This window comes from Perca fluviatilis, chromosome 5, assembly GCF_010015445.1.
Source record: "Perca fluviatilis chromosome 5, GENO_Pfluv_1.0, whole genome shotgun sequence".
NCBI lineage: Eukaryota > Metazoa > Chordata > Actinopteri > Perciformes > Percidae > Perca > Perca fluviatilis.
The window spans coordinates 18,185,299-18,212,475 of NC_053116.1; the positions used below are offsets into that span (position 1 = coordinate 18,185,299).

Below are 27,177 nucleotides of genomic sequence, written 5' to 3' on the forward strand. Positions count from 1 at the left end.
GAGCAATAAGCTGTCAATAGGCAAAAGCTAAAAATGTGTTCAGCAAAAGAAGAATACACCTATGCCTCAATATCCCAAGAGCATATATTGCTATACTGGTGCCAGTGTTGTTAATGTATCAGAAGAGACTGTGTCAAGATATACTGAGATATAAATTATTTGTCCCAATTCCTGATCCACACTAAAGTTTATTAAAGTTTTCACAGTTAAGCAAATTTCACAGTTTTAAGCAAAATACATACCGCGTTCAAAGGCTGAGGTTCACATGTGTTTCTCAGGTAGCTAAAGCACTACTTAGGAAAGCCATCTTTATTCATTATTGAAGTAAATACTAAATTTGTCTGCTGTTTATTTGTGGTGATATTTGTTTTATGATAACTTACCCTGCACACCTATTATCTTACTGATAGAATTCACACTGGGCTTATCATTCTATAATTGCAGGTATATTCTCAAAAGCATAACAATAAGGGCTGCACAAAATTGCACTGTGCAGGAGAGAGTTTATCATTAGTTATTCTCAGTGTAATACTTGCTCATCAAGCAGACCACCTTGAAAACCTGACACCAGAGAGCCTGTTTCTTCCCTGGATCTCGCTCCAGTGGGATTCTCTCATGTTTTAATTAAATAAACTGCTACAATCAGGCCCAGCTGTGCCCTGCATCCCCAGCCTGCATCAGTCAGTATCCATGCTCAGGGGAAACATAGAGGCTGGGGTGTCAGTGCAGAAATGGACTAAGCTTCGAAATTGGGGCATTCTGCACTGAAGCCACCTGGGTATCACAGGAAGCCCTGCTCAGGTGTTCTGGATGGGTTCCCCGATGTGCAAACCAGCAGAAAGGAAACAGAAAGAAGCTAGGCTCATTTCTTTCATCCATTCCTCTCCGTATCCCCCTCCTCTTGCCCTTTTCCATCGTTCCGTTTCTTCTTTTTACTCCAAATGATTCTGCTAATTCTTTGCAATGTCTCCTCCTATGGTCTCTTTCAGCAAATATGTTCACCTTCAAAGTGTGGCTACCATCATACATAGATATATTTAAAGACATTTGTGGGCCAGATTCCCCATTTGATGAGATGTATAGTCTATCGCTATAGGAGACCCCAAATTGGAGGATTTTGTTGTAAACTCACATTGTATGCAGAAAGATAATTATGGTAATAGGAAAAGCTAGAATGCTATCATACTCTTGCTGGGATTATTTATGGAGAATGTAGCTACAGTATAGTAAAGGTGTGTGAAGGATTCACTGGCATCTCTGAAGCCCCCTCTGACAACTCCACCTGCTCTTTAAGGGATAGGGCAGATTTCACACATGCAGTATGGTGGTTAAAATTAATTACTGGAAGTAATATTAATGCATGGGCATTATCTCAGGCTACAATTATGTGAAAGATGTACCAGCAAGGCTGCAGTTTGTCAGATACTAATTAAGAGTAACCGACAAATGGAGTCACACCAACACGGTACCCAATAAGGTGAATAGGGTGTGTGATCTCTTTGCACATCCTCTGATCATTATTCTTGCACACCCTGCACATAACTGTCCAGCATTCTTTTCTCATTCTAAAACAGCAGCTTGTAATAGTGTGTTTTACATATATTTATTATAATATTTCTATTCTAATTTTACCTTTTAATTTTTCTCTCAAACCTCTCTGTATCATGGAACCATTTTCTTTGTTAAATAGGTCCACGATACCGAGAGGAGATTCTACACTAAAGATGATGTATTCTGTTGAGGATAGTTAAATGCTAATGCTCTGCTGTGGTTCAAAAGGTTTTCGTTAACAGGCCACATTCGCTGCTGTTTGTCTCAAGCTACGGCGCAATTGTGCATCTCTGACCACATCATCTGAAACCTCAGCTAATGCCCATGCATCAATATCACGACCAGTGAGTAAATCATAACACCTTATGTAAAAAAAAACAAAAAAAAACACACACACATCCACATATATACATACACACACACACACACACACACACACACACACATACATACATACATACATACATACATACATACATACATACATACATACATACATACATACATAACATACATAACATACATACATACATACATACATACATACATACATACATACATACATACATACATACATACATACATACATATGAAATTAGTATTGCACCATCCTCCGACCCTCACATGATATTGCTGTTTGGGCCTGCTGGCTAGAGCTCCACCAGGCACCCTAAGTGTAAAAGACTAAACTGTAGCTTCTAGTAACAGCAGCATAGGCTGCCTTGCTCCTGGTTACCATCTATAATTAATGGACTGGTGCTGCTGGTCCTTGTTCTGTTTCTGAACAAACCCCCAGTAAACCACGTGGCCATTACAGCCCTACAATAGTCAACACCCAGGAGGATAGTTATGGCCAAAAGCTCTCAGACGGTTACCAGACACCATCAATACTTGAGCTGGAAAAATAGTGAACAAATGAATGAAGGATTATGTTTACTCTGGTTGCTCAACGATGTATCCGTTTATTTGTTTCACATTTAGATTATGTTGTAGATGGAGATGTTATTGGGATTTACACAGGCTACTCCTTTCAGTAAAGTGTCCTCCACATGAGAATTGATTCAATTATTGATCAAGTTGTCCACAGCAGGTAAAAAGCGTGAATGGATCAATACCCATGTTGATGACTAAGTAGGACCAGTTCTCTCTTTCACGTTTTAGAAAGGCTGCACATGACATAAGCACTATTTCACTCGTACAGTTACTCTGTACTCCACTAATGACTGGCTCTCATATTTTAAGCATTTACATATTGATATATATGTGTTCAGTTGGAAATTGAAACGTTTTTTGCATGATTTTCTTGTGTAAACTATAACATGGGTCTATCTAGGGCCGGGTACCAAATGCAACACTTTTTAGGCACCGACTAAATTCCAATTTTCAATACCTAAGTAGTAAATAAAGTAAGTAAATCTCATCAGCGTCAGTGGGCTAATAAGCATGCTTCTACCAAGATCTAATAATGCTCGTGATTTGCGGTCTAAAGTTACACGTCGCAGAGGCAGGCAGTAAAAACTCTACGTTACACACAGAGACAGGGCTCACGTAGTATGAACTGGAAAATAAATAAAAAGATTTGTGCCGTAATGTTGTCATTTCTTTTTGTTTTATAAAATTGGTATTGAAAGAAGTATCGTTTAAGAACCGGTATTGACGTCACAGTATTGGTATCGCTAACGATCCCAGCCCTAGGTCTATCATTGTATTAGGGCTCAGATGACAATGTTCCAAGGAAGTACAACCAAGCATGCCTGTTCAGCAAGCAGAACAGGATATCCAACGAACGGTGAAATATTTCCTCGTGAACTTTTCCCCACAACTTAAGTATATAGGCAACCATGTAGTTGTTGCTCAATTGCACATTCAGTGTTTTTACACCCACTCAGTGGAAAATTATAACAGATCTGGTTGGCACAGAGTCAAGTACAGAGTCAGGTGAAAGTCCCAGTTTTACAATATGTATTGAGATAAGCTGAGCTGGTTAAACTACAATAAAAAGTGACAAATGTTTGGACATCACATGGGTGATACTGACCAAAATAGCAAGCATGAATGGCCCTACGTATCTAAGCTGATAGGATGAGTGGACAATGGCCTCAGCTAGCAGGTGTCAAGAAAAGATGCTCAAAGAAGACTGAGGTGACACACATGTCCGCATATTCACTAAAAGAGACAAAGAGTGATAGAAAAAAAGAGAAGGGCGGGGATGATGAGACATAATAAAATATAATAATGATAGCAGAAATTCAGGACATTCAATATTACACAACTGCATATGACTTACAGGCAGCAAATGATGTAAGAATATATTTGCTTGTCAGTGATATGTTAAGATTGACTTCACAAATGTAATTTAGGCCTATGAATCCATGACTCACAACATGACCTTTGCCCTGCCAAAAAACAGTCAGACAGAATGAGAAAGGCAAAGTACACATGATTCAACTTTGGCTGTCCTATGGATGCCAACAATAAACCCAAAATCAAAGCCAAATACCATATTTTGCCTGTGGCCCCAGTCACTACTATAAACATAATAATCATAGTTGTTAGGCCTGCTAACATCAGCATGAATAGCAGCCATGCTCATCAGTAGCACTATTATTATCATGGTCAGGTACATGGATATTATAGGATTGAGTTCCAGTATCCAGCTGAGTCTCATCATCGATTGGGAGAGATCAAGGCTCAGCAGAGGAGCATGGCCATTTCGCTTGTCCACACTCCCAAGCTGAGCTGTCACACATGACCTAACAGCCCATGCAAACAAAATCACCTCATTATAACGTCTGAGTATTTCAAATACAATCTTCAATTTGTTTTCACTTACCGATTCCGGGGGCGGAGTAGATGAAATACAATGCGGAGGTGGACAGTGAAAAAAGGAATAAAAGCCCAAGGAATGACCTTCTCCGGAAACGCAAATGTGTCGGCATTATACACGCAGCACAAGCACACACACAGGCACGTTAAATTCAACAACGATAGACCAGCTCTGATGTGTCCAGATGCCAAAGACAGTGGTCGGCGGACAGCCTGGATTAAATAAATCGAGTAGAGGGGCTTGTCTGCGGCAGCGATGAGGAGCGAGGCGACGAGGAAGTCAAGTCTATATCCGCGGCAGGCATTCAGCGCAGGAGAGGACCTAACCAAGACATTCGCATTCCATTCTTGAGAGGATGTTTCGCTTTTAGTTGCCGGTATATCCTATGCCGAAACGGCTGATGATAGCGCAGTTTAGCCTGGCCTGGAATTTTCAGTGAGGGACCATCATTTGTCTCACACACTACGTCGGTGATGGTGTGTGACCGCTCCTGCGCTTTGCCTGCCTGCCTACCAGCCCTATGAATGGGACTGCCTCTCCGCAAAATGAGCAAAACCTAAAGTGGGCGTTAACGGTTCCCAACAAAACAACGTGCCCACAACGTAACCTGGCGACCAACCATTCGAAGGAACTTAATATGACACTTTGACGTTACGGCAGATTTGTTTTAAGCTAGCGCTAGCTATTTCATTTAACAGGATTACATTGGGTCCGATGATTTAGCTATATGACTAATCAAAGCACCAATTTAACTATTGCCAGCTCAGTAATCTGCAGTTTCACTCTGAAACAAAATGTAAGTTGTATAAAACCAATAATTTTTTTTTTTTTTTTTAACGTTAGGCCTACTGAGACGTGCTAGAACCTATAACTCTTGTGTGAGGGGTGTTTATCTGTCCTCCCCAATTAGGCTACACGATAACTCAATTACAGCCTCCAAAGTCCAAAATGACCATAAACTAAATCAACAGTTTAAATAAAACAAAAACTGAACTCTTGCCATTTTAATTGGATTTATAGCATGTAGGATTTATTGCAGGGGTGTTGTAGGCCTATTTTCCAGCGTGAGGTTAGGCCTATGTATAGGGCATTTATTAAGCAAGACACTGCAAAAGTGTAGAGGTCCTATGCAAGCTGTAGGCCTAATGGCCACCGAATATACTGTAAGTGATGATCTTGCAGTGGTCTACTTATTAATGCATGTCTTTATAATGAAGATGTAGGGGATACACACTTTTCCACTCATATTTCTTATTTTTGTCATTAGTGTGTATCCCCTACATCTTCATTATAAAGACATGCAGTAGGCCACTGCAAGATCATCATACACTTATATTCGGTGGCCATTACAGCTTTCATAGGACACTTTTGCAGTGTATATATATATATATATATATATATATATATATATATATATATATATATATATATATATATATATATATAGTGCTGCTCATAAGTATTCATACCCATGTAAAGTTGACTGAAAAGGGGAATAAAAAAAAATCATCTTTTGGAAATTGATCTTAATGCCTTAATTAAAAAAATGAGGAAAAATCCAACCTTTTAAGGACATTATTCATTTTTTATGAATGAATAATGTATTGTAAATAAATAAATGTTCTTCCTTAAAATACAGGGGCCATAATTATACATACCAGTTACCAATACATACATCTCAGTTAGCTATTAGGCTAACTGAAATAAAACCATGCCAATCGTGAGATATGGTGAAGGGTATGTGATGATGTGGGACTATTTTAATTCCAAAGGCCAAGGGAACTTTATCAGGATGATAAACTTTAGCATGGGTATGAATACTAATGAGCAGCACTGTATATATATGTATATACATAATGTGCACCCATCTGATAATAATACTACTCATTCCAAGTTGCATGTGTTTTACAGCTGCAGGTAATTAATGCAAGTTACAATAAAACTACAGTATCCTTGAAACAGCAGGTGGACGGGTGACGCTACACTACAATGGCTTATGGGAAATTGAGTGCACCAGGGTTTACTGTGAACCATCGTCACTTTATGTATACTATTAAAAGTAGAATCTTATCCACTTTGACAGAAACATATATATTTGTTTGACAATGATTTTATCAAACTGCGTGCGTTTGTGTCTTTGCTAGACTCTCAGGTCATTTATGCAAAGTAAAGACTACAACTCCCTACAAAATACATTTTACCAGGAAGTGGAGTTGTGATGTCAACAGATGCATTGAGCTGTGGACATGGAACTTCCAGTCTTTTTAATTACAAAACGTTGTTTTTGGGGTTAAATGCACTGGTCTGAAAATGCACGGTGTTAACCATAAAGTTGTGTTGCTGTCCTTTTTGCTGTTATTTGTTAATCCGTGCACGCCAGAGCAAGCCGAGAGGGAAAACTCGTTGGACCTGCATGAGAGAGATGACGACGGAGGGGATGTGCACCATGCTCAAGTTGAAAACCAGCAAACATTAGTAACAAACAATAAAGAAGATGGACACGATTCAATCGGCCCACAGAAGGATGGACACTCTGTCAGGTTTGCGTGCTCTTACTTTGGAGTAATTTAGCCCAATAATATTGTAGCTAGCTAGCTATCAATAGCTTGTTTGTAATGTTACGGTTTCCAATGTGACGTTACCGCAATCTAGCTAACGTTAACGAACAACTAAAGACACGTTGCTAAGTTAACCTACAACAGTACGTACAGTAAAATTGTACCAAATTAAATAAAAACCGGTGGTATAAAATGATACCTTTTTGGCTTGACAGATATAGCTAGCTATAAACAAAAGCCTGCCTCTACTTAATCACACTTTTCTAAGGCCCTTTCTTTTGAGTCTCTAGTGTAGTCAGGTGTTAATAACCCTTATGATTAAAGTAAGTAACGTTAAGGTTCAAATTAAGTAACGTTAGTTGTAACGTTCAAAATGTACTGGTTAACACCAATTGCACCTCAATAATAATATTAAAGTTTAGGAGGGGTTAGGTTGGTGTATAAATAAGGGATTTTATTTCCAACTGGGGTATCTCTGCTCTTCAGTTTAACACTATATTGTTCAACAGAGCTTTAAAAATTAGATTAGGTTAGATTTATTGTCCTAGAGGGAACCAAAATCCCACAGCCAGTACACAGAAACATACAAAATTACACACATAGCAATATACACATAGCAACATACAGATATACACATGGCAATATAGATACAGACACAGCCACATACAGATATAGACAGTACATCTTCTCCATGAATGCTTAAAAAAAAGTGATTTGAATGATTTATGATGTATATCCAGCCATATCTTTATTGATCTATATAGATTAATTGTATACATCACATCAACATGCTTTTTCTCCTGTCTCCTTCCAGCAAGTCCAATGACACCGATAACTACGTCAATGAGACCCTCCACTCTACAACACCTGCTGTCAAGCCGACGACCCCGGCACCCCCAACCGTCAAGCCCATTCTGCCTGTACAGACAGGGGTCAAGGCCCAGGAAGAAGAGCAGTCTAGCGGGCTGACCATATTCTTCAGCCTGCTGGTTATTGGTTGGTAGTCTCTCTGTTGCTGCATCGCTGAGTATCTGTAACTGTCAGCATGCTCACTGTTTTTTATTAAGAGAAATCTAGTCCTAGTCTAGTGTCCTTCTGAGCATACAGGATAGCAAGGAAGACGGAAATATATCCACAGTGGCAAATATGATCACTGTGGTTTACGCAATATACATAACTTAGACCTCATACAGCTAATAATGGAGGGAAAATACACAACCATTTTAGCGATTCATTAAATCAGTGGGTGGATGATTCAGGATGAAGGAAGTAGATAAAGCAAAGGATGTGGTTACATATCAATACAGTATGTGTAAGTTCACAAAGAGCTTCTTCAGAAACATAGTGCCCATTATGCACTTTAGTTCACTGAAGGTTGAGTCACAGGCTTACCACTGTAAGTGTACCAACAATTTGGCATAAATCATGCATAAGGTTACCAATTAGACTAATTCACTTTGTAGACACATAAGCATGTTACTTAGTCTTGAACCAAATGTTTAAAGTAGCAAACGTTTTATTGCTTACAGGAAGCACAACATTCAGAAAATCATAGTCATTTGTCTTCTGAAGTAAATACCATCTCATCAGTGGTTTGACTGAGATGGTATAGATCAAAAATGAGAGGCCACCTCAGAGTAAAATAAAGAAAGTACACATTAGTTCTAAAAAGCACTTCTGGGAAACCATATTAACATTATGTACTTCTGCTGGCTTCAGTGTTGCATACACTGTGTCTTATGACTATCTCATTCGCTGCACTGCATTTCTGCCATATGTATAAATTGCCGTTTACTTCATTATGGCCTTGGAGTTTGTCATCAATATCGTGCTAATATGCGTATTCGCCGATTCAGCACATTGATATGCATGGTTGTCTATCATACTGTCACAACCTAATTTGATGTTTTAATTGTGGGCAATTATTTTTATTGTACAGTCTCAGAACTCTATTTTTAAATGTCAAGCAACTGCTTTGTTGGCATATTTATGTCAAGCAACTGTATTTGAACTTCATCTTTTTCATAGACTAGTATGATGTGAATTAAAGTATCCATTTAGACTTTCAATGAGAGGAAATAAAGTTAGATCTATATGCATTTTTAATCAGACATCCCTGTCCAGTCTACAGTAGTTTGTGTGAAGGAAAGCAGCCAGAGAAATGATCTTAACACTATATGATGTGGGGGCTATTTTGGGCTGATCTAAGTTGGTGTGACATGATGTTTGGGACATGGATGTATTTGTCCTAAATATTCATTCAGTGTTCTTTTCTCTCATCTCACCCCAGGTATCTGCATCATATTGGTGCACCTGCTTATCAAGTTCAAACTGCATTTTCTCCCAGAGAGTGTGGCTGTCGTGTCCCTTGGTGAGTACTTCTTATGGAACATGTTACTCTGCCGGGTCTAGGAGTGTTCAATGTTTCTGTATTTAAGAGCTCTCTCGGAAATCTTGTTTTCAAAGTAGGGACAGTTTTAGTACAGCAAACTAATGCTGAGACTGATTTGGGAGTTTTCCAGAATACGCCACTTTTTTTTTTTTTTTTTAGAGCACATATAAAAGATTTGATTTGAAAGTTGATGTCTGTTCTCATAATTTACATATTTTACTCCAGTCACTCTTCCTTATGTTTTCTCTCTTGTACATATTGTATGTCATAGAAAATTCTTAAAATGATTGCCCATTTGTGTGTGTCCAGCTGTGGATTAAAACCACTGTAAGGTTACAGTACTAAAATAATTTACGTCTAAGTCAAATGTGTGTCTTTTACGATGAGTAATGGCCAACCCAATGGTATCATTGGCAGCCTTATCCAAGATTTTGCTTTGTTGTAAAAAGCTTTATTTTAGTTCTTGTGGGAGGTCACTTTATGTTAATTCTACTTCCTATCCCTTTTTTACATATTTGTGCAGTTATACTCACTCAAACTCAACTGACACACAATCTGACTTGACCCTGAAGGCCTTTAACCTCTTTCCTGAGCTTCATGTGAGACAAAGCTTGTTGCTTACATATTAGGAAGGGCTGCTCTTCCTCCCCCATCACTTCCTCTTTCTCAATTACCTATTGTGTGTTTTCCTTTTCGATCTGCCCGCATATATCTGGGTCTCACACAGTGCGTTAATGCTTTTGTTTCTTTTTCCATCTTATCTCTCTCTCTTTCTCTGCTCTTTATACATATTTGTGTTTTCCTCAACCTTTTAATTAATGTTCTCCTGGGCTGTGTAACAAAGAGAAATGAAGACCCAAGGGGACTTTCGCTACGACAAAACTACGACAATAGCCCTTTTACACTCTTCATAGCTAATTTTTCCCTGAACTATGGTGGACATTTGCCAGGCTTCAGTTTGTCTTAACCACTAAAATAGCAAAATTCCCACTCCATCTGTATTCTAGTTATATTGAAATATTCATATGAAGTAGTAAAATATTTAAACAGTGGTATTGTTTTTCGTTTCTCCTAAATCTCTCCAGGAATTCTAATGGGAGGCTTCATTAAGATCATTGAGTTCCAGGAACTGGCCAACTGGAAGGTATAGTTTCACTCTTGAACACACCCTGCTTCACAGCTCTTTGTGTCCACACTGCACTGGCTACAATTTTTGTTCTCAAGTTAATGGTGCTAAGTTTGGTTTAATTCATACAGCCACATTCCTCCACCCACCACACACTTAAACAAACCCATGAACACATATGTAGTGTATGACACAATTGCTTCACATCCATAAACGAAAGAGCTACACCCACTGCATTCTTGGTATTAACTGCAAAGAGTGTGGGGGGAAAAAAGGTCTGCATTGCTCAAGTGTTTGCTTATTGAAAACATAATGCATCACGCCTATAGTATATAACCACTTTGTCCAGTTCTTATATGATGCACTTATCCTACAGCAAATTCTCTGGGAACTCCCCACCCACTACCAACCCAATAAACAAGCATCTCTCCTCTCTGTGCTGTAGATTTCCATCTGTCTTTCTGTGCCATTCTTTTTGCTCAGTCATTCATTTCCTGGCCACTGTTTTTGTCACAACTCGCATCTCTCTATCTCCACTCTGTTACCTAGCCATAGTGAAGCACACCATTCTTTGCTATCTTTCCCCACTGTGTCCCTCCATTTTTCTCCTGGTTCTCACAGCCTTCAATTAACATTCCTTGTTCTCTGCCAGTGAATGAGATAAATTCACAAGAGATGTAGAGGGAGAGATCCAGAGTGAGGGAGAGGGGAGAAAAGAGGACAGGTTGTGTCAATGTTTCTTGCACACTGGGGCCCATTGTTTTTTAGCCTGGGGGCCCCTGGGTGTTGCTGAGTCATCGGCGTACTACTAGTAACCAGAGCCCCTTTCCCCAGTTTCCCCTGTCCTGTGAATCTCTAGACTACTATCTCTGTGTATCACATAAAGCAGACCTGCTCATCTGTCCATATATAGTAGGCAGTGGCTTCATGACCTGTTATCACTACACAGCTTGATAAAAACCGTCTCAGCAGAGTAATGAAGTTACAATGTGATATGCAGCAGCTTCTTTGCAGGGGCAGGGATATGCTAAGTGGTTTGTAAGTCTTTGGTGACTTCAAAAAACCCAGGCCTTGATGCAAATCCATTATGTCTGACCTATTTGTTTTTGAGAGAGCCCCTAAGAGCAGGATGCACCATGTAACCTGTTCAGTGAGCAACACAGCCGGTGGCAAAACTGTGATTCTGTCAGCATTATTTTTTTCAACTGCAACTCTTTTGAAATTGTGCATACATCCATATTTTACCACCACTGTCAATGGAATGCATCTGTCTTTTTTCAATAACTAGCTCATTTTGCAGGTTTAAACTGGATGCGTCATCTTTTAATGCTGGTGCTATCCAACTAGCATCTTTCTAAAGATGGCGCACTTGGCTAATCTAGCAAGCCTCCAGGGCTGCCCCACAAAACCACCAAGGGTGTACAACCCCCTCAGGCAGCAGCATCCTGTCATCACTGGCCTTTCACCACCAAACTGCTTTCTGTGCTTTTTGTTACCAACCCCTCTATCTCCAGTCCTCTCCCTACAATCCAGCATATAAAGAGAAGCTTTTCCCTTATGTGCTTTTCTGGGACTGTTCACTGCTTCTCCTTTTCTCTCATCTGCCCATCTCTCCCCTGTGCTCTGACACAGATTGAAGAAAAAATAGCATACTTGTAAGATGTAACATGCAGCAGCAATTTGTCTCCTAGGCAAAGCACAGAGAGGGATACATAGGTGTATATATTTGTATATACATCTACAGTGTACTCCAGATAATAATTTAGTTTTCTCTCTGTACTGTATTATGTTGCCTCATTCTCCTCAGTGGCTGCAGTGGTGTGTTTTAAGCCTCAAAGGGCAGCACATCCTTTTAATAGATCTTTCCCACGCCGGAGAAAGAGCGACACAGGGAGAACAGTTTTAATTGTGGTTTCAGGGGCCTTTTTCCCATGTGGTGATGTCACTGTGTCAAAGCCGGGCCTCCAGGGAGCCTGTACGCGAAGGTCTCTCCATCGTTCCTGCTCATATTTTTTCTGTTATCTCTGTTTCTGTGCTCCCTTCATCTTTGGCATTCATCTTTTCTCATTTAGTTCAAGCTCTGTCTCAGCACTTCCCTCTTCTATGCTCTCTGGCTTTATCCATTTCATCTTCCCTTCTCTTACAACATATATTTTTCCACTGTCCATCAATATCAGCATGCCTGAAATCTCATAATGCCTTCTCAGGTCACATCTTTACTCATGGTTTCAGGACCAGGTCAATCTAGTGCATTAAATTAGCATTAAATATCCTTAAATCTAGTGCATAATCGATTACTTATAATTGAGTAATCATTTGAGTCATTCATTAAGCAAACATTCCAGACCTGAGATGTGATGGTTTGAACTTCTCAAATGTGATGATTTGCTGCTTTTTGTTTTGTTTTATATTGATGTAAATTGACGAAATTGTATTGGACATTTTGTTAACTGAATGATTAATCAGTTAATCAAAAAAGTAATCAACAGATTAATTGACAATAATTGTATCCCTTAATTGCAGCCCTACTAATAATAGACTTTTATCAACAAATAATACAAAGCACTAGCATGCTGACATCTGCTTATTTAAATGTATGTGTATATGCAGGTCTGTGTCTGCTTCACTCACTCCAGTAGACATCACTATATGTGGCAGGGAAACATGAGCATGCATGCATACATGCAGGAGTACAGCTGCAGATGTCAGGTTGTAGTGCATGCATGGTATACCTTCTTGTGTCTCAGGTGTTAATATTCATTCCTGACCTTTCATCTGTCCTGAAGGGTAAAGTTTGGTCAGAGATAAATGTCAAGAAAAGTAGTAATCTGGGAGCAGTCCTTGTTGGCCTAATTTTCCTGAAATTGAAATGAATAATGATACAAAGTAAGCAGGAGCATAGCCTTTTACTCCAGCATACATTCTGTATAGGCTATCCTCTATTCCTGACCTATTTGTTGCATCAATAGTGTAGGTCGGTGTCGTCAAATCATACCATTAATTGGTGGCGTACCATTAGAGCAAAAGTTAACATCCTTACAGCCAAAAGTCGGTGCACGGTCTTTAAATAATGTGCTGTGGTATTGTCTCATCTCATTTTCCAATCACATCATGCTTCTTTGGGTAATAGCCCTATTTAATTGGTTAGATGAGAAATAATTAATTCGGAAGATTATGAACTAGTCATGTCATCATGGTTTTGATAAATTGCCAGCACTGTCCTTCCTTTTGAATGGTTAATTAAAACTTAGCATTATATGTCAAATAATGGGTAATTGTAGATTAAAACTGTGCCTGTCAGAGGAAAGTAATCATGCTCACCTCTCAGCAGTTATTAATTGCTAACCTATAGCAAATCATATCTCTGTAATATTTAGAGAAAAAAATAGATACTTTTTAGGAAGTAATTGTCTTCATGTCCATCTTCTTGTGGGGTTATTGGTGTCGAGAGTCAGCTCTACCAGCTGTCAAAAATGGCTCCTATAATACAATGAAAGATATTGTTGATTGGATGGAGTAAATATGGGCTTGCCCTCTTCTATCTTCCTGACAGACACAATTGCAGGGTCACCCACGGCCCAGAAATAGGTCTTCCCTATGAACATTCATTAATGCATATACCGTATAATGACTTTTACATTACCAACATAGATTATGCACAGAAAACACACACACACACACACACACACACACACACACACACACACACACACACACACACACACACACACACACGAACGAACACATGGCACATCATGCACAGACACATTGGCAGCCAGCGCGTAATGCATGGCCACATGATGCCTATGCCTGATCTTGGAGGCTGGCCCATTTAGCTGAGAAGCAACAATGATTTCATTATATCGCTGAAGTGTGACTGTGTGTGTGTGTGTGTGTGTGTGTGTGTGTGTGTGTGTGTGTGTGTGTGTGTGTGTGTGTGTGTGTGTGTGTGTGTGTGTGTGTGTGTGTGTGTGTGTGTGTGTGTGTGTGTGTGTGTGTGTGTGTGACTGTGTGTGTGTGTGACTGTGTGTGTGTGAGACTAACAGCTTAGACATGGCCTCCCTCATCACCCTTTCCCTTCCTTTATGTCTACGAATTTAGTCAGCTGATGATCTCTGAACCGACCTTCATCAGTCAGATGAATAGTCGGCAATACTTGAGGATTGTGTAATAACCACAAGCATGTGTGTTGTCATTCAGTCACACAAGCATAATTTATATATATAAAATATGTGATGGCACTGATTAGCTTTAGCATCAAGATGGTAAAACATGACAGAATGTGTATCAAACTAAATAATCACTTTGGAAATAATTAATTTGTTCAATTTGCATGTTTCCTGTTGATTGTACTTTGTAATTTAATCATTCTGAAGGATTTCTGAATGTTCTCGCAGCTCCCAGCTAGTTGGACTTGGCATTGTTTCCTTTACCACTACAATTTGTTACAATTAGTCAGTGTGCAACTGCAAACCAAGGTTAGAATCACTTGTCTGTTACCTGACCAGTGCTACTGTTTTACTGTCGATTGTATGTAACTTTTTCTCTGTCCTACTCTAAAAGGAGGAGGAAATGTTCCGACCCAACATGTTCTTCCTTTTGCTCCTGCCTCCCATCATCTTTGAATCTGGATACTCTTTACACAAGGTATGGCAGAGTGTGTGCATGATTCTGAATTTGCATGGCTCAAGATGTAAAATAAGGATTGACACTTGAATGTGATGCATGTAAAAAATAACGGTTATATTCTTTTAGTCCAAATCAACAGTTTACAGTTGTAACAAGTAAAGTAACAATATCCAAATGTGCAGAACAAGTTCATAACAACATCTTTACAATATGCAGTAAATTAAGACAATAAAAGAACGGGGACCTAAGCAGATTTTAAGTTTGCTCAGGCTTGTTATGACATGAAAGCATTATAGCATAAGCAGCTCTTCTTTCTGTCAGTTATGTTTTTCTGTATTGTCACAATTGCTATATATTATCATAACTTGGCACATTCAAAAAGGTGGCTCATGACATTTTATCAACTATTAGATTAGATGATTTATAGATACATGTCTGCTCCATTTCTTACAGCAAAATGATGCCTATTTTCTCTGTACCTGTACTGTGCCCTACTTTTCATTTTAATGCTTGCTACATGTTATGTAACACAATGTAACTTCAAATGTCATGATACTAAACCCCATGAATACTTAAGCGGTGTGTTCATGTATGTTCAGGGTAACTTCTTCCAGAACATTGGCTCCATTACTCTCTTTGCTGTGATCGGCACAACTATCTCTGCCTTCATAGTCGGAGGAGGTATCTATTTTCTTGGGCAGGTGAGGATTGTCGTAGTATCTCTCAATAACTCTGGCATTGCCAGGGCCTGTTCAGAAAATCGGTGTGAACTTGTTTACATGTCACAGTTAAGTAGTTCCTCTTTGACTTTCCTGGAACAGCTTGTTAAATTTTTTTACGATTGCTATGACAATTTTTTCAAAACTTGTAACAACTTTCCTAAACTCTTAACACAGTTAGCACAACATACATCTGTGTAGGCTATACAGTTAACATATTTCTTGTTGCTTTGACACAAAATTCATACAGTTAACACACATTTAAAATGCTTGAACTTCTTTTACACAAAAGCTCAACCAAGACCAAAACAATGGATCTTTACTAACAAATTTACTAATGCTTTCACTCTGTATGGCAGAACAGATAACATGTTCTAAACCTAACTTATAGGCTAAAGTCAAAGTGAACAGCTGTTCATATTGTAAATTGAAATACAAATATATCCCCTGGATTTTGTTCCATTGCTACTGAGAAACCGCTGATTGAAATTATGCAAATAGATCGATCACAGCTGATTGACGTCTAAGAAACACACTCAGGTGTTTAGGTTCTTTCAATCGCATGACAATACGGTAGTACATAAAACCGGTCCTATTTGAACAATATAGATGAACACAAAGAAAGGAGGAAAAATGCCTGCACGAGGGAGAGGAAGACGAGTACTAGGACAATTCTGTCTCGGTCTTCTTTTTTTCATAGACCGTACATTTTATAAAGCTACTCTGAGATGGGTCATTCATTTTCGGTATTGAATTTCTGCAGAAACAAAATGCATGCATTTACTAAACCAACAAATCAAAAATGTAGAGAGGCTTCAAGAGAAACTGCAGTGCAAAACACAATCTATGGTCAATACAATATACTATTGTCTATTATTATTGTATAAGAGTAGAGCTGACACATATGAAATAATGTAGTTTTTGTAATTCCATCTGATGTTAGTGTTTTGTATGACATTGTGCAGTGATTGACTAAATGTTCCTGTTGGAAGAGAACATGTGTTAGTGTTTTGGAAGAATTATTTGATTTTGAGACTTGTTTGCATTGTTTTGGTGGACATAGTGTATTGTGTTAGTGAATTATTGGATTTTGAAAATTAGTGTTAGTTTAGTTTTCCATGTGTGATTTTGAGCATGAAATTAAATGTTTTTTCAATTGTGTGTTGTAGGTGTGTTGGTGCGTTAAGAGTTTAGGAAAGTTGTTAAAAGTATTGAAAAAGTCTAGGCCTCCATTATCTCTTAATTGTTCCGAATATTTCTTGCACTACGGATGTCGACAACTAGATCTCTGCGTTGCAACTCTTAACAATGTTTGTGTCTGTGTCTTGGTATTTTTTTTTCTCAGGCTGATGTGATTTATAAGATGTCTATGACTGATAGGTGAGTATGAGTGTTCCACTCTAAGTAGCATAGAAAAACACTCTGTGTTCAAAATGACTTATAGGGAAATTGGATATTAGTATATCATAATAATAGCATCACGCACTGACCCCTTCAGTCCACCTTAAGAACCAAGCCCTCGGAAACATCATAGTTGAACTATTAGTGAGTTCCAGACAGTAGGATAATCCAGCTGCCAGAGATGCCCTGAAAAACGTCATTGTTTTAGTTTGTTTATTTACTTGCACAAGTTACACAACACACACAAATTAATTAATTGAAGGAGTGAAAAAGATTGTACCTTTTGATAAAAACAATTCAACAAAAAAACTATACAGTTCATTAAAAAATAATTTTAGTTTCATAGTGCTTTCCTAGACTTTTTTTTACCAAATCATTGCAGGTGTGGTCTATTTGACACCGGCTGTCATAACTCTTGAATGCATTGTGAACTCTTAGCCAAATTAAGATGAGCCCTAATATTCTGGGACAGGATGTTTATATTCTTAAAAAATTGTGGCAATTGTTAAAGTGACAATTTGTATGATTGTGCCACCTTAGCGAACACGTGCTTCCTTGTTTGTGACAGATTTTTTTTCTGCCTCCCTTTGACCTACATACACAAATTAGCTATGCTGTGTTCCTTTGTTGCCCATTTGTGTTAGTTTCTTATTTCTCCAAGTATGTTTATGGCTGTAAAAGGGTCTAAACTTTCACTCTACTTGCTGTAGCTTTGCCTTTGGCTCCCTGATCTCCGCTGTAGACCCTGTAGCTACCATCGCCATCTTTAACGCCCTCAACGTGGACCCGGTCCTCAACATGCTGGTGTTCGGTGAGAGCATCCTTAACGACGCCGTCTCCATTGTCCTCACAAAGTAAGAGTCTCTATCCACTCCCTCGGGGCTAGTTTATCCTCCGCGGGACAACATTGGCACATTTACTTTTGCCCATGAACGATGCTTACACAGATTTTCACCCACCAGCCAGCCAAAGAACGATGTGCACAGTCTGTAGATGCTATAAAAAAGGCTTAAACATAAAATACAGCTGCTGTCTAAAATGTTGCATACACAGAGACACACACACAATCATATCTTACATGCACACTCTGACTGATGTCTCTAATAGATGTCATTTTGTGGAAGAAGGCATCTGTGACACCAATATACTTTCTATATACTCTGTTCTTTACCTTTCTGTAACTCAAAACTTCCCGCAGTCTCTCAGAATTACTTGGAGCCAAAATCAATTCTTAATGATTAAGACATATGTCCATGGTTTTCAGTATTTTTCTTATCTTAATTTCCTCACCTGCTGCTGCTACACACACACACACACACACACACACACACACACACACACAAATGAACCAATAACAGTTGACCAAAGTGCTGTACAATCAAAAATAATGAAAACCTAGAAAGAACACAGTAAAATCACAAAAAACAGTTTAAACAGCGACACAGCGTTTACTGTAATTCCATTTTTTAAAACGCAGTTGGGGTGTAGTCAGGTGTCTTCCAACCATTCAATCCAACCTGCTTTTTTTCTGATTAGTCTATCTGCAGTTCACACAGCCTGTTCAAGGCGTGACGGTTGCGCCTTTATTCCGCACCGCCATCTGTATGAAAGGTACAGCAGTGGAGCCGGCAGTGGAGGAATAGTCACAGAGCTGAACTCAAGCCTGTTTGAAAGGGACAGCCGGCATGGCGGGACTACATGCAGTAGTGATGCGCGAGTCGACTCGCAGGCGGGTCTAAAAGTGAGAAAGCAGCAAGTTATTAATAACTTACAGAAACATTCTCTGCAATTCCCGGCCGCGTCCTGCTGCGTCCTGCTGTGTCTGCCGCATCCACCCATGCTCTGCAGCGCCACGTTACATCCCGCAACGCCCTGCTGTGATGTTCATACGCACAGAGTAGTCAGGATCCGGTATAGGAGACTGCACTACTCAGTATGACACGATGTGCCCTGCTATGACATGAACTTCCACGATGACCTTCAAAGTCACTGTTCCATTATCTTTAATGTGACTATTATTTGCCACTGTTCATCACACCCCCAACCGGCCCCGTCAGACACCGCCTATCAAGAGTCTGGGTCTTTTTGGGAGTTTTTCCTCGCCACTGTCGCAATAGCCACTGCTAATGCTGGCTCTTGAGGGAATTACTGTAATTGTTGGGGTTTTGGAATTTATAGAGTTTGGTCTGGGACTTAAAATGGTGATCTGACAAATGAGGAGGACATTCACAGATGAGGATTTTTGTTGGAATGTTTTCATAGTATCTGTGTCATACCAGAAACTTCCAGTAATGAGGGGGGGAAAAGTTCCTTTGCTGCCTATATGTTTTGCTGCCCATATGTTTAAGTACAAGTGTCATGGAATCTACTGTAGTCATAGGGGACCGTCTATTTAGAGTATCGCTCTCTTAGAATTGTTTGAGCATTGTCCTGTATCAACAAACAGGACACACCAACACACAAATTCTTGACAGACAAGTTTGACGGAAACAGCGTTGGCAGAAGTCCCTTGTTTGTCTGCATTACCGTCATCCTATCTGCAGTCTTTGTACTGACTTGATTCCTGCCTTATCTCTCCTACTCACAACCAGCTAAATGTGCAAAGTGATCTCAAGTGTCTGCATGCCCCGGTAGAGTAAATGAACGCATGAATAATGGATAGGCTGAACAGGCCTGGCAGTTTGCTTGTTGTTAGCACCTCTCTGGCTTTCTTAGAAAGCTACTTACTACAGTTTGGCCCAGTAGTTTATTACAGCCAAGCAGCTAATGCCTTTGCTTGGGAGGTTGTTAATAAGCATTACAGTCTGATTATTAATTGCACTGTGTTGCCTGGCTGTTTGTCTGGAATACTGTTATTATAAAAAGGATATAAATTAGAGCCCGACTGATAAAGGATTTTTAAGGCCGATACAAATATTTGGTGATTTAAAAATCCCATATTCCGAAATATCGGCCAATATATATATAAAAAAAATAAAAAATCCAGAAACGCGTAACAAAAACTAACCGATTTCCCTAACATTAGTTATTTGTAGTTATTTATGAGTCCTCACTAAAATCATATGATAATGCTGTTTAAAAATAAACTTTGGTTTTATTGTCACAACAGAACAGAGGAACGTCAAAATATATTAAAGTTCTGATAAATAAAATGTATAAAAATACAAACTTAAGATATGAATAAATACATAATGCAATAAATGCAGTCTATTTATAAAACCTACAGAATGCAATTTATTTGGGATGCACACATGATGATAAATTATTTTCCCTCAACTAAGTTTAAGTCCAAAGAACAAATCAAGTGAGAGAATTTGGTAGCTCAGATGTTTTTTGCATCAATGTTTTAAGTGTCAATGCGTCTAGGTGTGCCAAAACTCACGCTACTCTTTTAAGATGCACATTTGACATTCAAAAACTAATTATTGTTGCCAGTTGTCACAATAAATTCCTGTTAAGTCACTGGGGTAATACAATACAGCTGACCTCTGTTTAGCAAACAGAAGTTTGATGGCACGATTACAACTCTGCACGTACTCTAATATTGTGAATTTTTAGGATTCATTGGTGGAATTTTTCTGCCATCTAGGGTCAGATAGAGGTATTACAACACAGGATATGTAAATGTAAAATTGTGTCTTTCAGCACGGCGGAGGGCTTTTCCCGCTCAGACAACTCGATGGTAACAGGATGGGAGACGTTTTGGCAAGCAATGGGTTATTTCCTTAAAATGTTTTTTGGTTCTGCTGCTCTGGGAACCCTCACTGGACTCATCTCGGCTCTTGTATCCGGACTAATTGTGTGTGTGTGTGTGTGAGTGTGTGAACTTTAAACTCCTGTGTGTTTGTCATCTTATTTAAATTCCCTAACTCACTGATTAGTTTCTGAAACACTTTGATCTGAGGAAGACTCCTTCACTGGAGTTTGGTATGATGATCATCTTTGCGTACCTGCCCTATGGCCTGGCAGAAGGCATCAAACTGTCTGGTGGGTACACACATACACAGGCACATACTCATTGATGCATGCCAAAGAAGATTTTTATTTACTTCTATAGGACTTTATTTTTTTTTTTTTTTAATGCCATTCTTTCTCTTCACCTACAGGAATAATGTCCATCCTGTTTGCGGGAATTGTGATGTCACACTACACCCATCACAACTTGTCTCCTGTCACACAGATCCTCATGCAGCAGACACTGCGCACAATGGCATTCATGTGTGGTCTGTGAATCCCATCTTCTTTTCCTTTTTGTTTTTTACTTCAACAACAATCAATTCTCAACAAACTTTTTTTTTTTATTTTTCTCTCCAGAGACATGTGTGTTTGCCTTCCTTGGTCTCTCCATCTTCAGCTTCCCTCATAAGTTTGAATTATCTTTCGTGATCTGGTGCATAGTAAGGGCTCTTGCATTTTTTTTTTTTTTTTAAATGTTATCTGAATGTCCATTTAACTCATGGTGATCATTCCCATTTTTTTCCCCCCATGATTGTCAGTGTGACCGCTGTTGTTCTCTCCGTAGGTCCTGGTTCTTCTCGGCCGTGCAGTAAACATCTTCCCTCTGACATTCCTGCTGAACTTTTTCAGAGACCACAAGATCACACCCAAAATGATGTTCATCATGTGGTTTAGTGGTGAGATGATACAGTGAACCCTTTGGGCCGATCTAAGCGCACAGCGTGAAGCGCCTTGCGCAGGAGCGTTTAGGGCGTGTACGAATCTAATTTTGCGCGTCCCTGTGTGTGTAACAAGCATAGTGTGCGTGCACATTTTACTAATGTGCTGTTAAAATAACAATGAAATTCTGCATTATTGACTTTAGACCAGGTTTTTGTTGTTCAATGGCACGATCACTTTCCGCTGCCTCAAGATAGCAATACGCCAAGAATTCACCTGAACACACCTCCCTGTAAGACCAGCACGCCCATGGGCGCAAAGATGGGCGCAGGTGCGTTTGCTATTTAAACGACGTGGGCGCGGGATGGGAAATTGACAACTGCGTCGGTCTTTAACTAGCAAAGACACTTGCGTCGAGCTTTGCAAATAGCAAATAAACATTCTGATTCCAGCTTCTCAAATGTGAAAATGTGCTGCTTTTCTATGTCATAATGTATGATAGTAAACTGACTTGTCTACATTTTGGGACATTGGTTAAATGAGCATTTTTCACTATTTTCTGACATTTTATGGACAAAACAATTAATCAATCAACCCCCCCCCAACCCCTCCCCACTAGCAGATTCATCCATAATTAAATAAATTGCTATTTGCATATATTTAAAAACACAAGCAATTAAAATATATTAAGCATACTAGTTTCCAGATTTAATTTTAGATTATATAAGTAAATGTACATTTTAATAATAATTACAATGTTTCTGCGGATAAACATTTTCAAGTATGTGTGTTCTCATGTAGCCATTTCATAGTCCCATTCCTTCGTCTTTTTCTTTGTCTGGTAGGTTTGCGAGGTGCTATCCCCTACGCGTTGAGCCTTCATCTGGGCCTGGAGCCCATTGAGAAACGTCAACTAATTGGTACCACCACCATCATCATCGTTCTCTTTACCATCCTTCTCATGGGCGGCGGGACCATGCCACTCATTCGCATCATGGACATTGAGGAAAGCCAGTCGAGGCGTAAGAGCAAGAAAGACATCAATCTCAGCAAGACGGAGAAAATGGTAATGGAAGGAACGCTGAATTTCACTCCGATCTGTAGACACTCGCACAGCGAGCTTGTTGGCTGCATTGGTAATAGCTGCACCATCCTCTCGTCTGCCTTCAGATCCTTACTGTTCTCTTTTAGAGGGAAAATCATCAAAGGGTTGGTTGTGGTTTGTGTGAAGGGCACTGAATCAGCGGGGAGCAAACTATTCTCATCACAGAGATGCACACTCCGTAACAGCAAAACTTAGAAAAGCATAAATAAACCCTAACTGACATTAATACATTTCCCAGATACACCAGAATATAAAAGCTATTGGGTTTAATATTTCAGTTGACTCTGTTAGCTCAAACTCTGGATAATGGGTCATTCTTTTGAAGTACATCCTACCATTGAAGTCACTGGCGGCATGTGGTGCTGTGTTTGCATGACTGTTGTATTCCGTATTTGAAGTCTTCCAAAGCTTAGTGTTAGGGCTGCATGATATGAGGAAAATATCTAATTGCGATGCTTTTGACTGATATTGCAATTGCGATATGATTCACGATATTGGAGGGAATGATATTTTTTTGTATCATTATTCTCATTTTCATTGAAAAATATTCAAATTCAAATGATTATAGTGGGATTTTTGCGAGGATCTGTCCATATTGCGATTTGGATAAAATTGTGATTGATTGTGCAGCCCTACTTGGTGTTACACCCCGGACTACCAACGACTAGATCTAACAGCCCTCCATTTTTCCTCACGGCTCTCATGGCCTCTTTGATGTCATTCCCTCTCTTTGCTCCCTCTGCTCTTTCCCCCACATCTCTGGTCATTCTGTGTGTGACCTCGACTCCATCCCCCTCCTTGCTCTCCTGTAACTTTGACTTTTCCCTGCACTGACCTTCCTCTCTTCCATCTCTTTCACCCCTGCCTCATTTGTTGGTCCCTCTCCTTTCAGCTCTTTGTATCTATTCATCTGACTGCCCCTCTCTCTGCTCCTCCTTTCTCTCCAGGGTAATACCATTGAGTCAGAGCACCTATCAGAACTAACGGAGGAGGAGTACGAGGCTCATATCTACCAGAGACAAGATCTGAAGGGCTTTATGTGGCTTGACGCTAAATACCTTAACCCCTTCTTCACTCGCAGGCTCACCCAAGAGGTAAGAGGGAGACAGAAATGATCTAAGTCACCTGGGCCTTAGTCACAATCCCTTAAACATATTTCATTGTTTTCCAGTCATACTGGTTTGCTTTCAGTCCTTGTGTTTAATGTCCAATAAACAGAAATGCTTCACAATACAACCACAACAACCATGCTGTAAATACAAATTTGGTGAAGCTCGTAATTGTTATTGTTGAGACCATCAGAGGTGGGGATTCAGTTTGTTCCTAATTTTTGAAGCCATACAGGGATACTTAAGTATTTGTTGCCCCGTTTTAGGCACTCAAGGATTAAACGACTGCACTGAAGTTTTGCACAGGCTAAATAGATGAGAAGCAGCTTTGCTGTACCTTGCATCTTTGGGCTGACGCAATATGTTTTTAAAGGTTTTTCCTTTTTAAAAAGCACAAAATATGGGAACGGGGAATGTCGATTTCTAAATATCTGTTGCACCTAATTTATCACTGCTGACTGACCACTGTGGCAGAGGACAGTGCATCTGAGATGTAACGTCTGGGGGAAAAGCAGGTGTAAAATGTTGGTGGCAAGGTAAAGTTATTTACCACGATGACATGTTTGAGGTGTACTGGTCACAAACCACAGTGAGAGCCTGTCGCCTGCAGCCTTTTTCAGCTCACTGAGGCGGTTTCTACTATTCTACCCTGTAATATTAAAAACGGATTGTCTGACACAGGGTTTCCATGGGTCTTAAAAAGTCTAAAATTCGCTGAAGTATTGTGTTCTAGGTCTTAAATAATTGTCATATGTCCATGTAATGCTACCTCTATTGCTCATTGAAATGCTTTTTTTTTTGTGGTGTTGTAGTTTTTTCTTTCGATAGTCCAAATATAATTCGCTGTATATTATGTACAGATTATTATTACTCTGTCGCTTTTTATTCAATTTGAATACATTTATTTACTTTGTAAGTACTTTTGTGACTCTGCATTTCGTTGTACTTTAATTTCATGATATAGGTCTTAAATTTCATTCATAAAGGTTTTAAAAAGTCTTACATTTGATTTGTTGAAACCCTGCTGACCTAAAAGCACAGACTATGTCCATATCTCATAAATTAGACCTGTTTTTATTCTTCAGAATAGCACCGCTAATGAAGCTCTGCTTACTTGGTGACACATTGCATTTCCTATTACTTATTCACAATGAAATAATAATAATAATAATAATAATTTTAGTGTAGGCCAAGTAAATATCCCCCATAGTTTGTTGTTTTGCAACTTTAAGAAATATATTGTAGTCACCTCTGTTCATTTCCTATCGCTGCCTTAAGGAAATGGTGATTGTCAATCCTCTGCTGAAGGGTACACACTGTATACCATAATAATAATCAGTTAAATATCACCTCCTTGTGTAGCAGCCCGTGTAATTATTATTTATAGTAATTTCCTCCCCAAATTGCTGGTGCGCAAGTCATACATTATAAAACAAAGGCATGGGAAAAAATTTCAAATTCAGCCAAAAATATACCAACAAGATATTTTATGTAAAATCAGCCTCTCTCAGAGAAAGCTCCATCAAATTGGATTTTGGCCAGGGCTACTTTTTATTTATGTGTTCATAGTTATGTATAGTCAATGTTTCTCTTTGTTCATTTATTCTTGAATGTGAGCTGATGTGCCAAATTGTGTGTGTATAATGTGTGTCTCACAGGACTTGTTACATGGCCGAATCCAAATGAAGACCCTTACCAACAAGTGGTACGAAGAAGTTCGCCAGGGACCCTCAGGCTCGGAAGATGACGATGATGAAGCAGAACTTCTGTGAACTGAACAAACGCTTTGTGTGTATGCCCTCTTTTCAGTGTCAGTCACATGCACTTCTTGTTAGTTCACCTGCCACCAACTTTATGTGACAGAGAAGTCTCAGTCAGTGCCCACAGAGCATTTGTAGTACACAAAGTGGGCTGGCATGTGTCAAATCACAGTGGAGTGCCAGTAAAAATAATAGGGACATTTTCTATGTGATGCAATACTCCAGCACCTTTTCAATTTTTCTCTTCACTTTTGTATTTGTTAAGTCTTTATGTGGCACTACGTTTTACTTTGGGTCAGGGGAAGGATGAAACATAATGTCGCTACAGGCTCGATTTTTAAAGAGGGATTTATAATACGCCACAGGTTGCTGCTTTGAATAGCTTCCTGTTGAACCAAATTTAATTCTCTCCGGCTCTTCACATTTTGTATGAATGAATGATTCTGACTGTTGACTCATATATTCATACATAGGTAATGAAAAGAAAGTACCAGAAGTGATGCAAGAGCTACCCCTACACCCTCCAGCAAAGACGCAAACAAAGAGAATTGCAGGAGAGAGTTAAAGCTAATGAAATGCCTTGGATAAAACTAATAACTTTCAAAACTTTAAACATCTAGCTTACAGGAGGATAGTTACGCTCCAGGAAATTGGAAATGGCCTTCATTTCCAATTATGGTTTGTTTGGTTTCCCTAAATTGACTTTTCTGTGTTTATTGTCAGTCTCTGGCACGCCACTATATAATGTAGAACTTGCAATGTTGCTTTTGTGATATTTTTTTTATTTTTATTTTTTTTCTCACTATGAATTTCTAATGAAGATAGGCACCAATGAATGTGTGGGTAAATGGAAATAATGTTTTGTGAATGTAATCTATTTTGTTCTATTTATTTATGAAATGTTTGTGGGATCAAGGGTTGTATACAAGCTCCATGAGCTGCTGAATTATAGAAAACAAATCTATAATAAAATGTATTGACATTTTATGTTGTACAGAATGCTAATTTAATGGGAGAAGAGCTGCATCTCTTAAAGAGTTAGTCTTTTGCTACATTTCACAAATACCTTGTGCAATGTTTTTGAACCGTTTCTTTTTGTTGAGGTATCTTAAAGGTCCCATGGCATGAAAATTTCACGTTTTTTATATATATGCGTTCCCCCGGCCTGCCTATGGTCCCCCAGTGGCTAGAAATGGCGATAGGTGTAAACCGATCCCTGGGTATCCTGCTCTGCCTTTGAGAAGATAAAAGCTCAGATGAATAATAATAAATAGGAACTGAAAATTACATTAAAATTAGTCTTGCATACTAAAATTGAATGTAGTTCCTAAAAGCATTTAAAGTGACTATATGTAACTTTTAAAATGTTTCTGAAACTATGTT

At 39.1% G+C, this 27,177-nt stretch overlaps 2 protein-coding genes across 3 annotated transcripts in view; one reads left to right on the forward strand and one right to left on the reverse strand.

The window, feature by feature from the left end:
* b4galt5 (UDP-Gal:betaGlcNAc beta 1,4- galactosyltransferase, polypeptide 5) overlaps positions 1-4,917 on the reverse strand; it is a 30,042-nt gene extending 25,125 nt beyond the window's left edge. For both annotated transcript variants that reach the window (XM_039800761.1, XM_039800760.1), the window contains exon 1: positions 4,385-4,917. In XM_039800761.1, the coding sequence (XP_039656695.1) occupies positions 4,385-4,490 (106 nt within the window). In that variant the 5' untranslated portion in view covers positions 4,491-4,917. The remainder of the gene's footprint in view (positions 1-4,384) is intronic.
* A 1,671-nt stretch (positions 4,918-6,588) lies between these two features.
* On the forward strand, positions 6,589-26,779 carry slc9a8 (solute carrier family 9 member 8). The gene is made up of 16 exons (XM_039801165.1): positions 6,589-6,918; positions 7,751-7,932; positions 9,227-9,307; positions 10,414-10,472; positions 15,018-15,101; positions 15,683-15,784; positions 17,148-17,182; positions 17,914-18,057; positions 20,849-20,987; positions 21,085-21,190; positions 21,310-21,426; positions 21,518-21,600; positions 21,726-21,837; positions 22,666-22,886; positions 23,873-24,019; positions 25,693-26,779. The coding sequence occupies exons 1-16, from the start codon at positions 6,689-6,691 to the stop codon at positions 25,804-25,806; spliced, it is 1,956 nt and encodes a 651-aa protein (XP_039657099.1). The 5' UTR covers positions 6,589-6,688; the 3' UTR covers positions 25,807-26,779.
* The last annotated feature ends 398 nt before the right edge of the window (positions 26,780-27,177 follow it).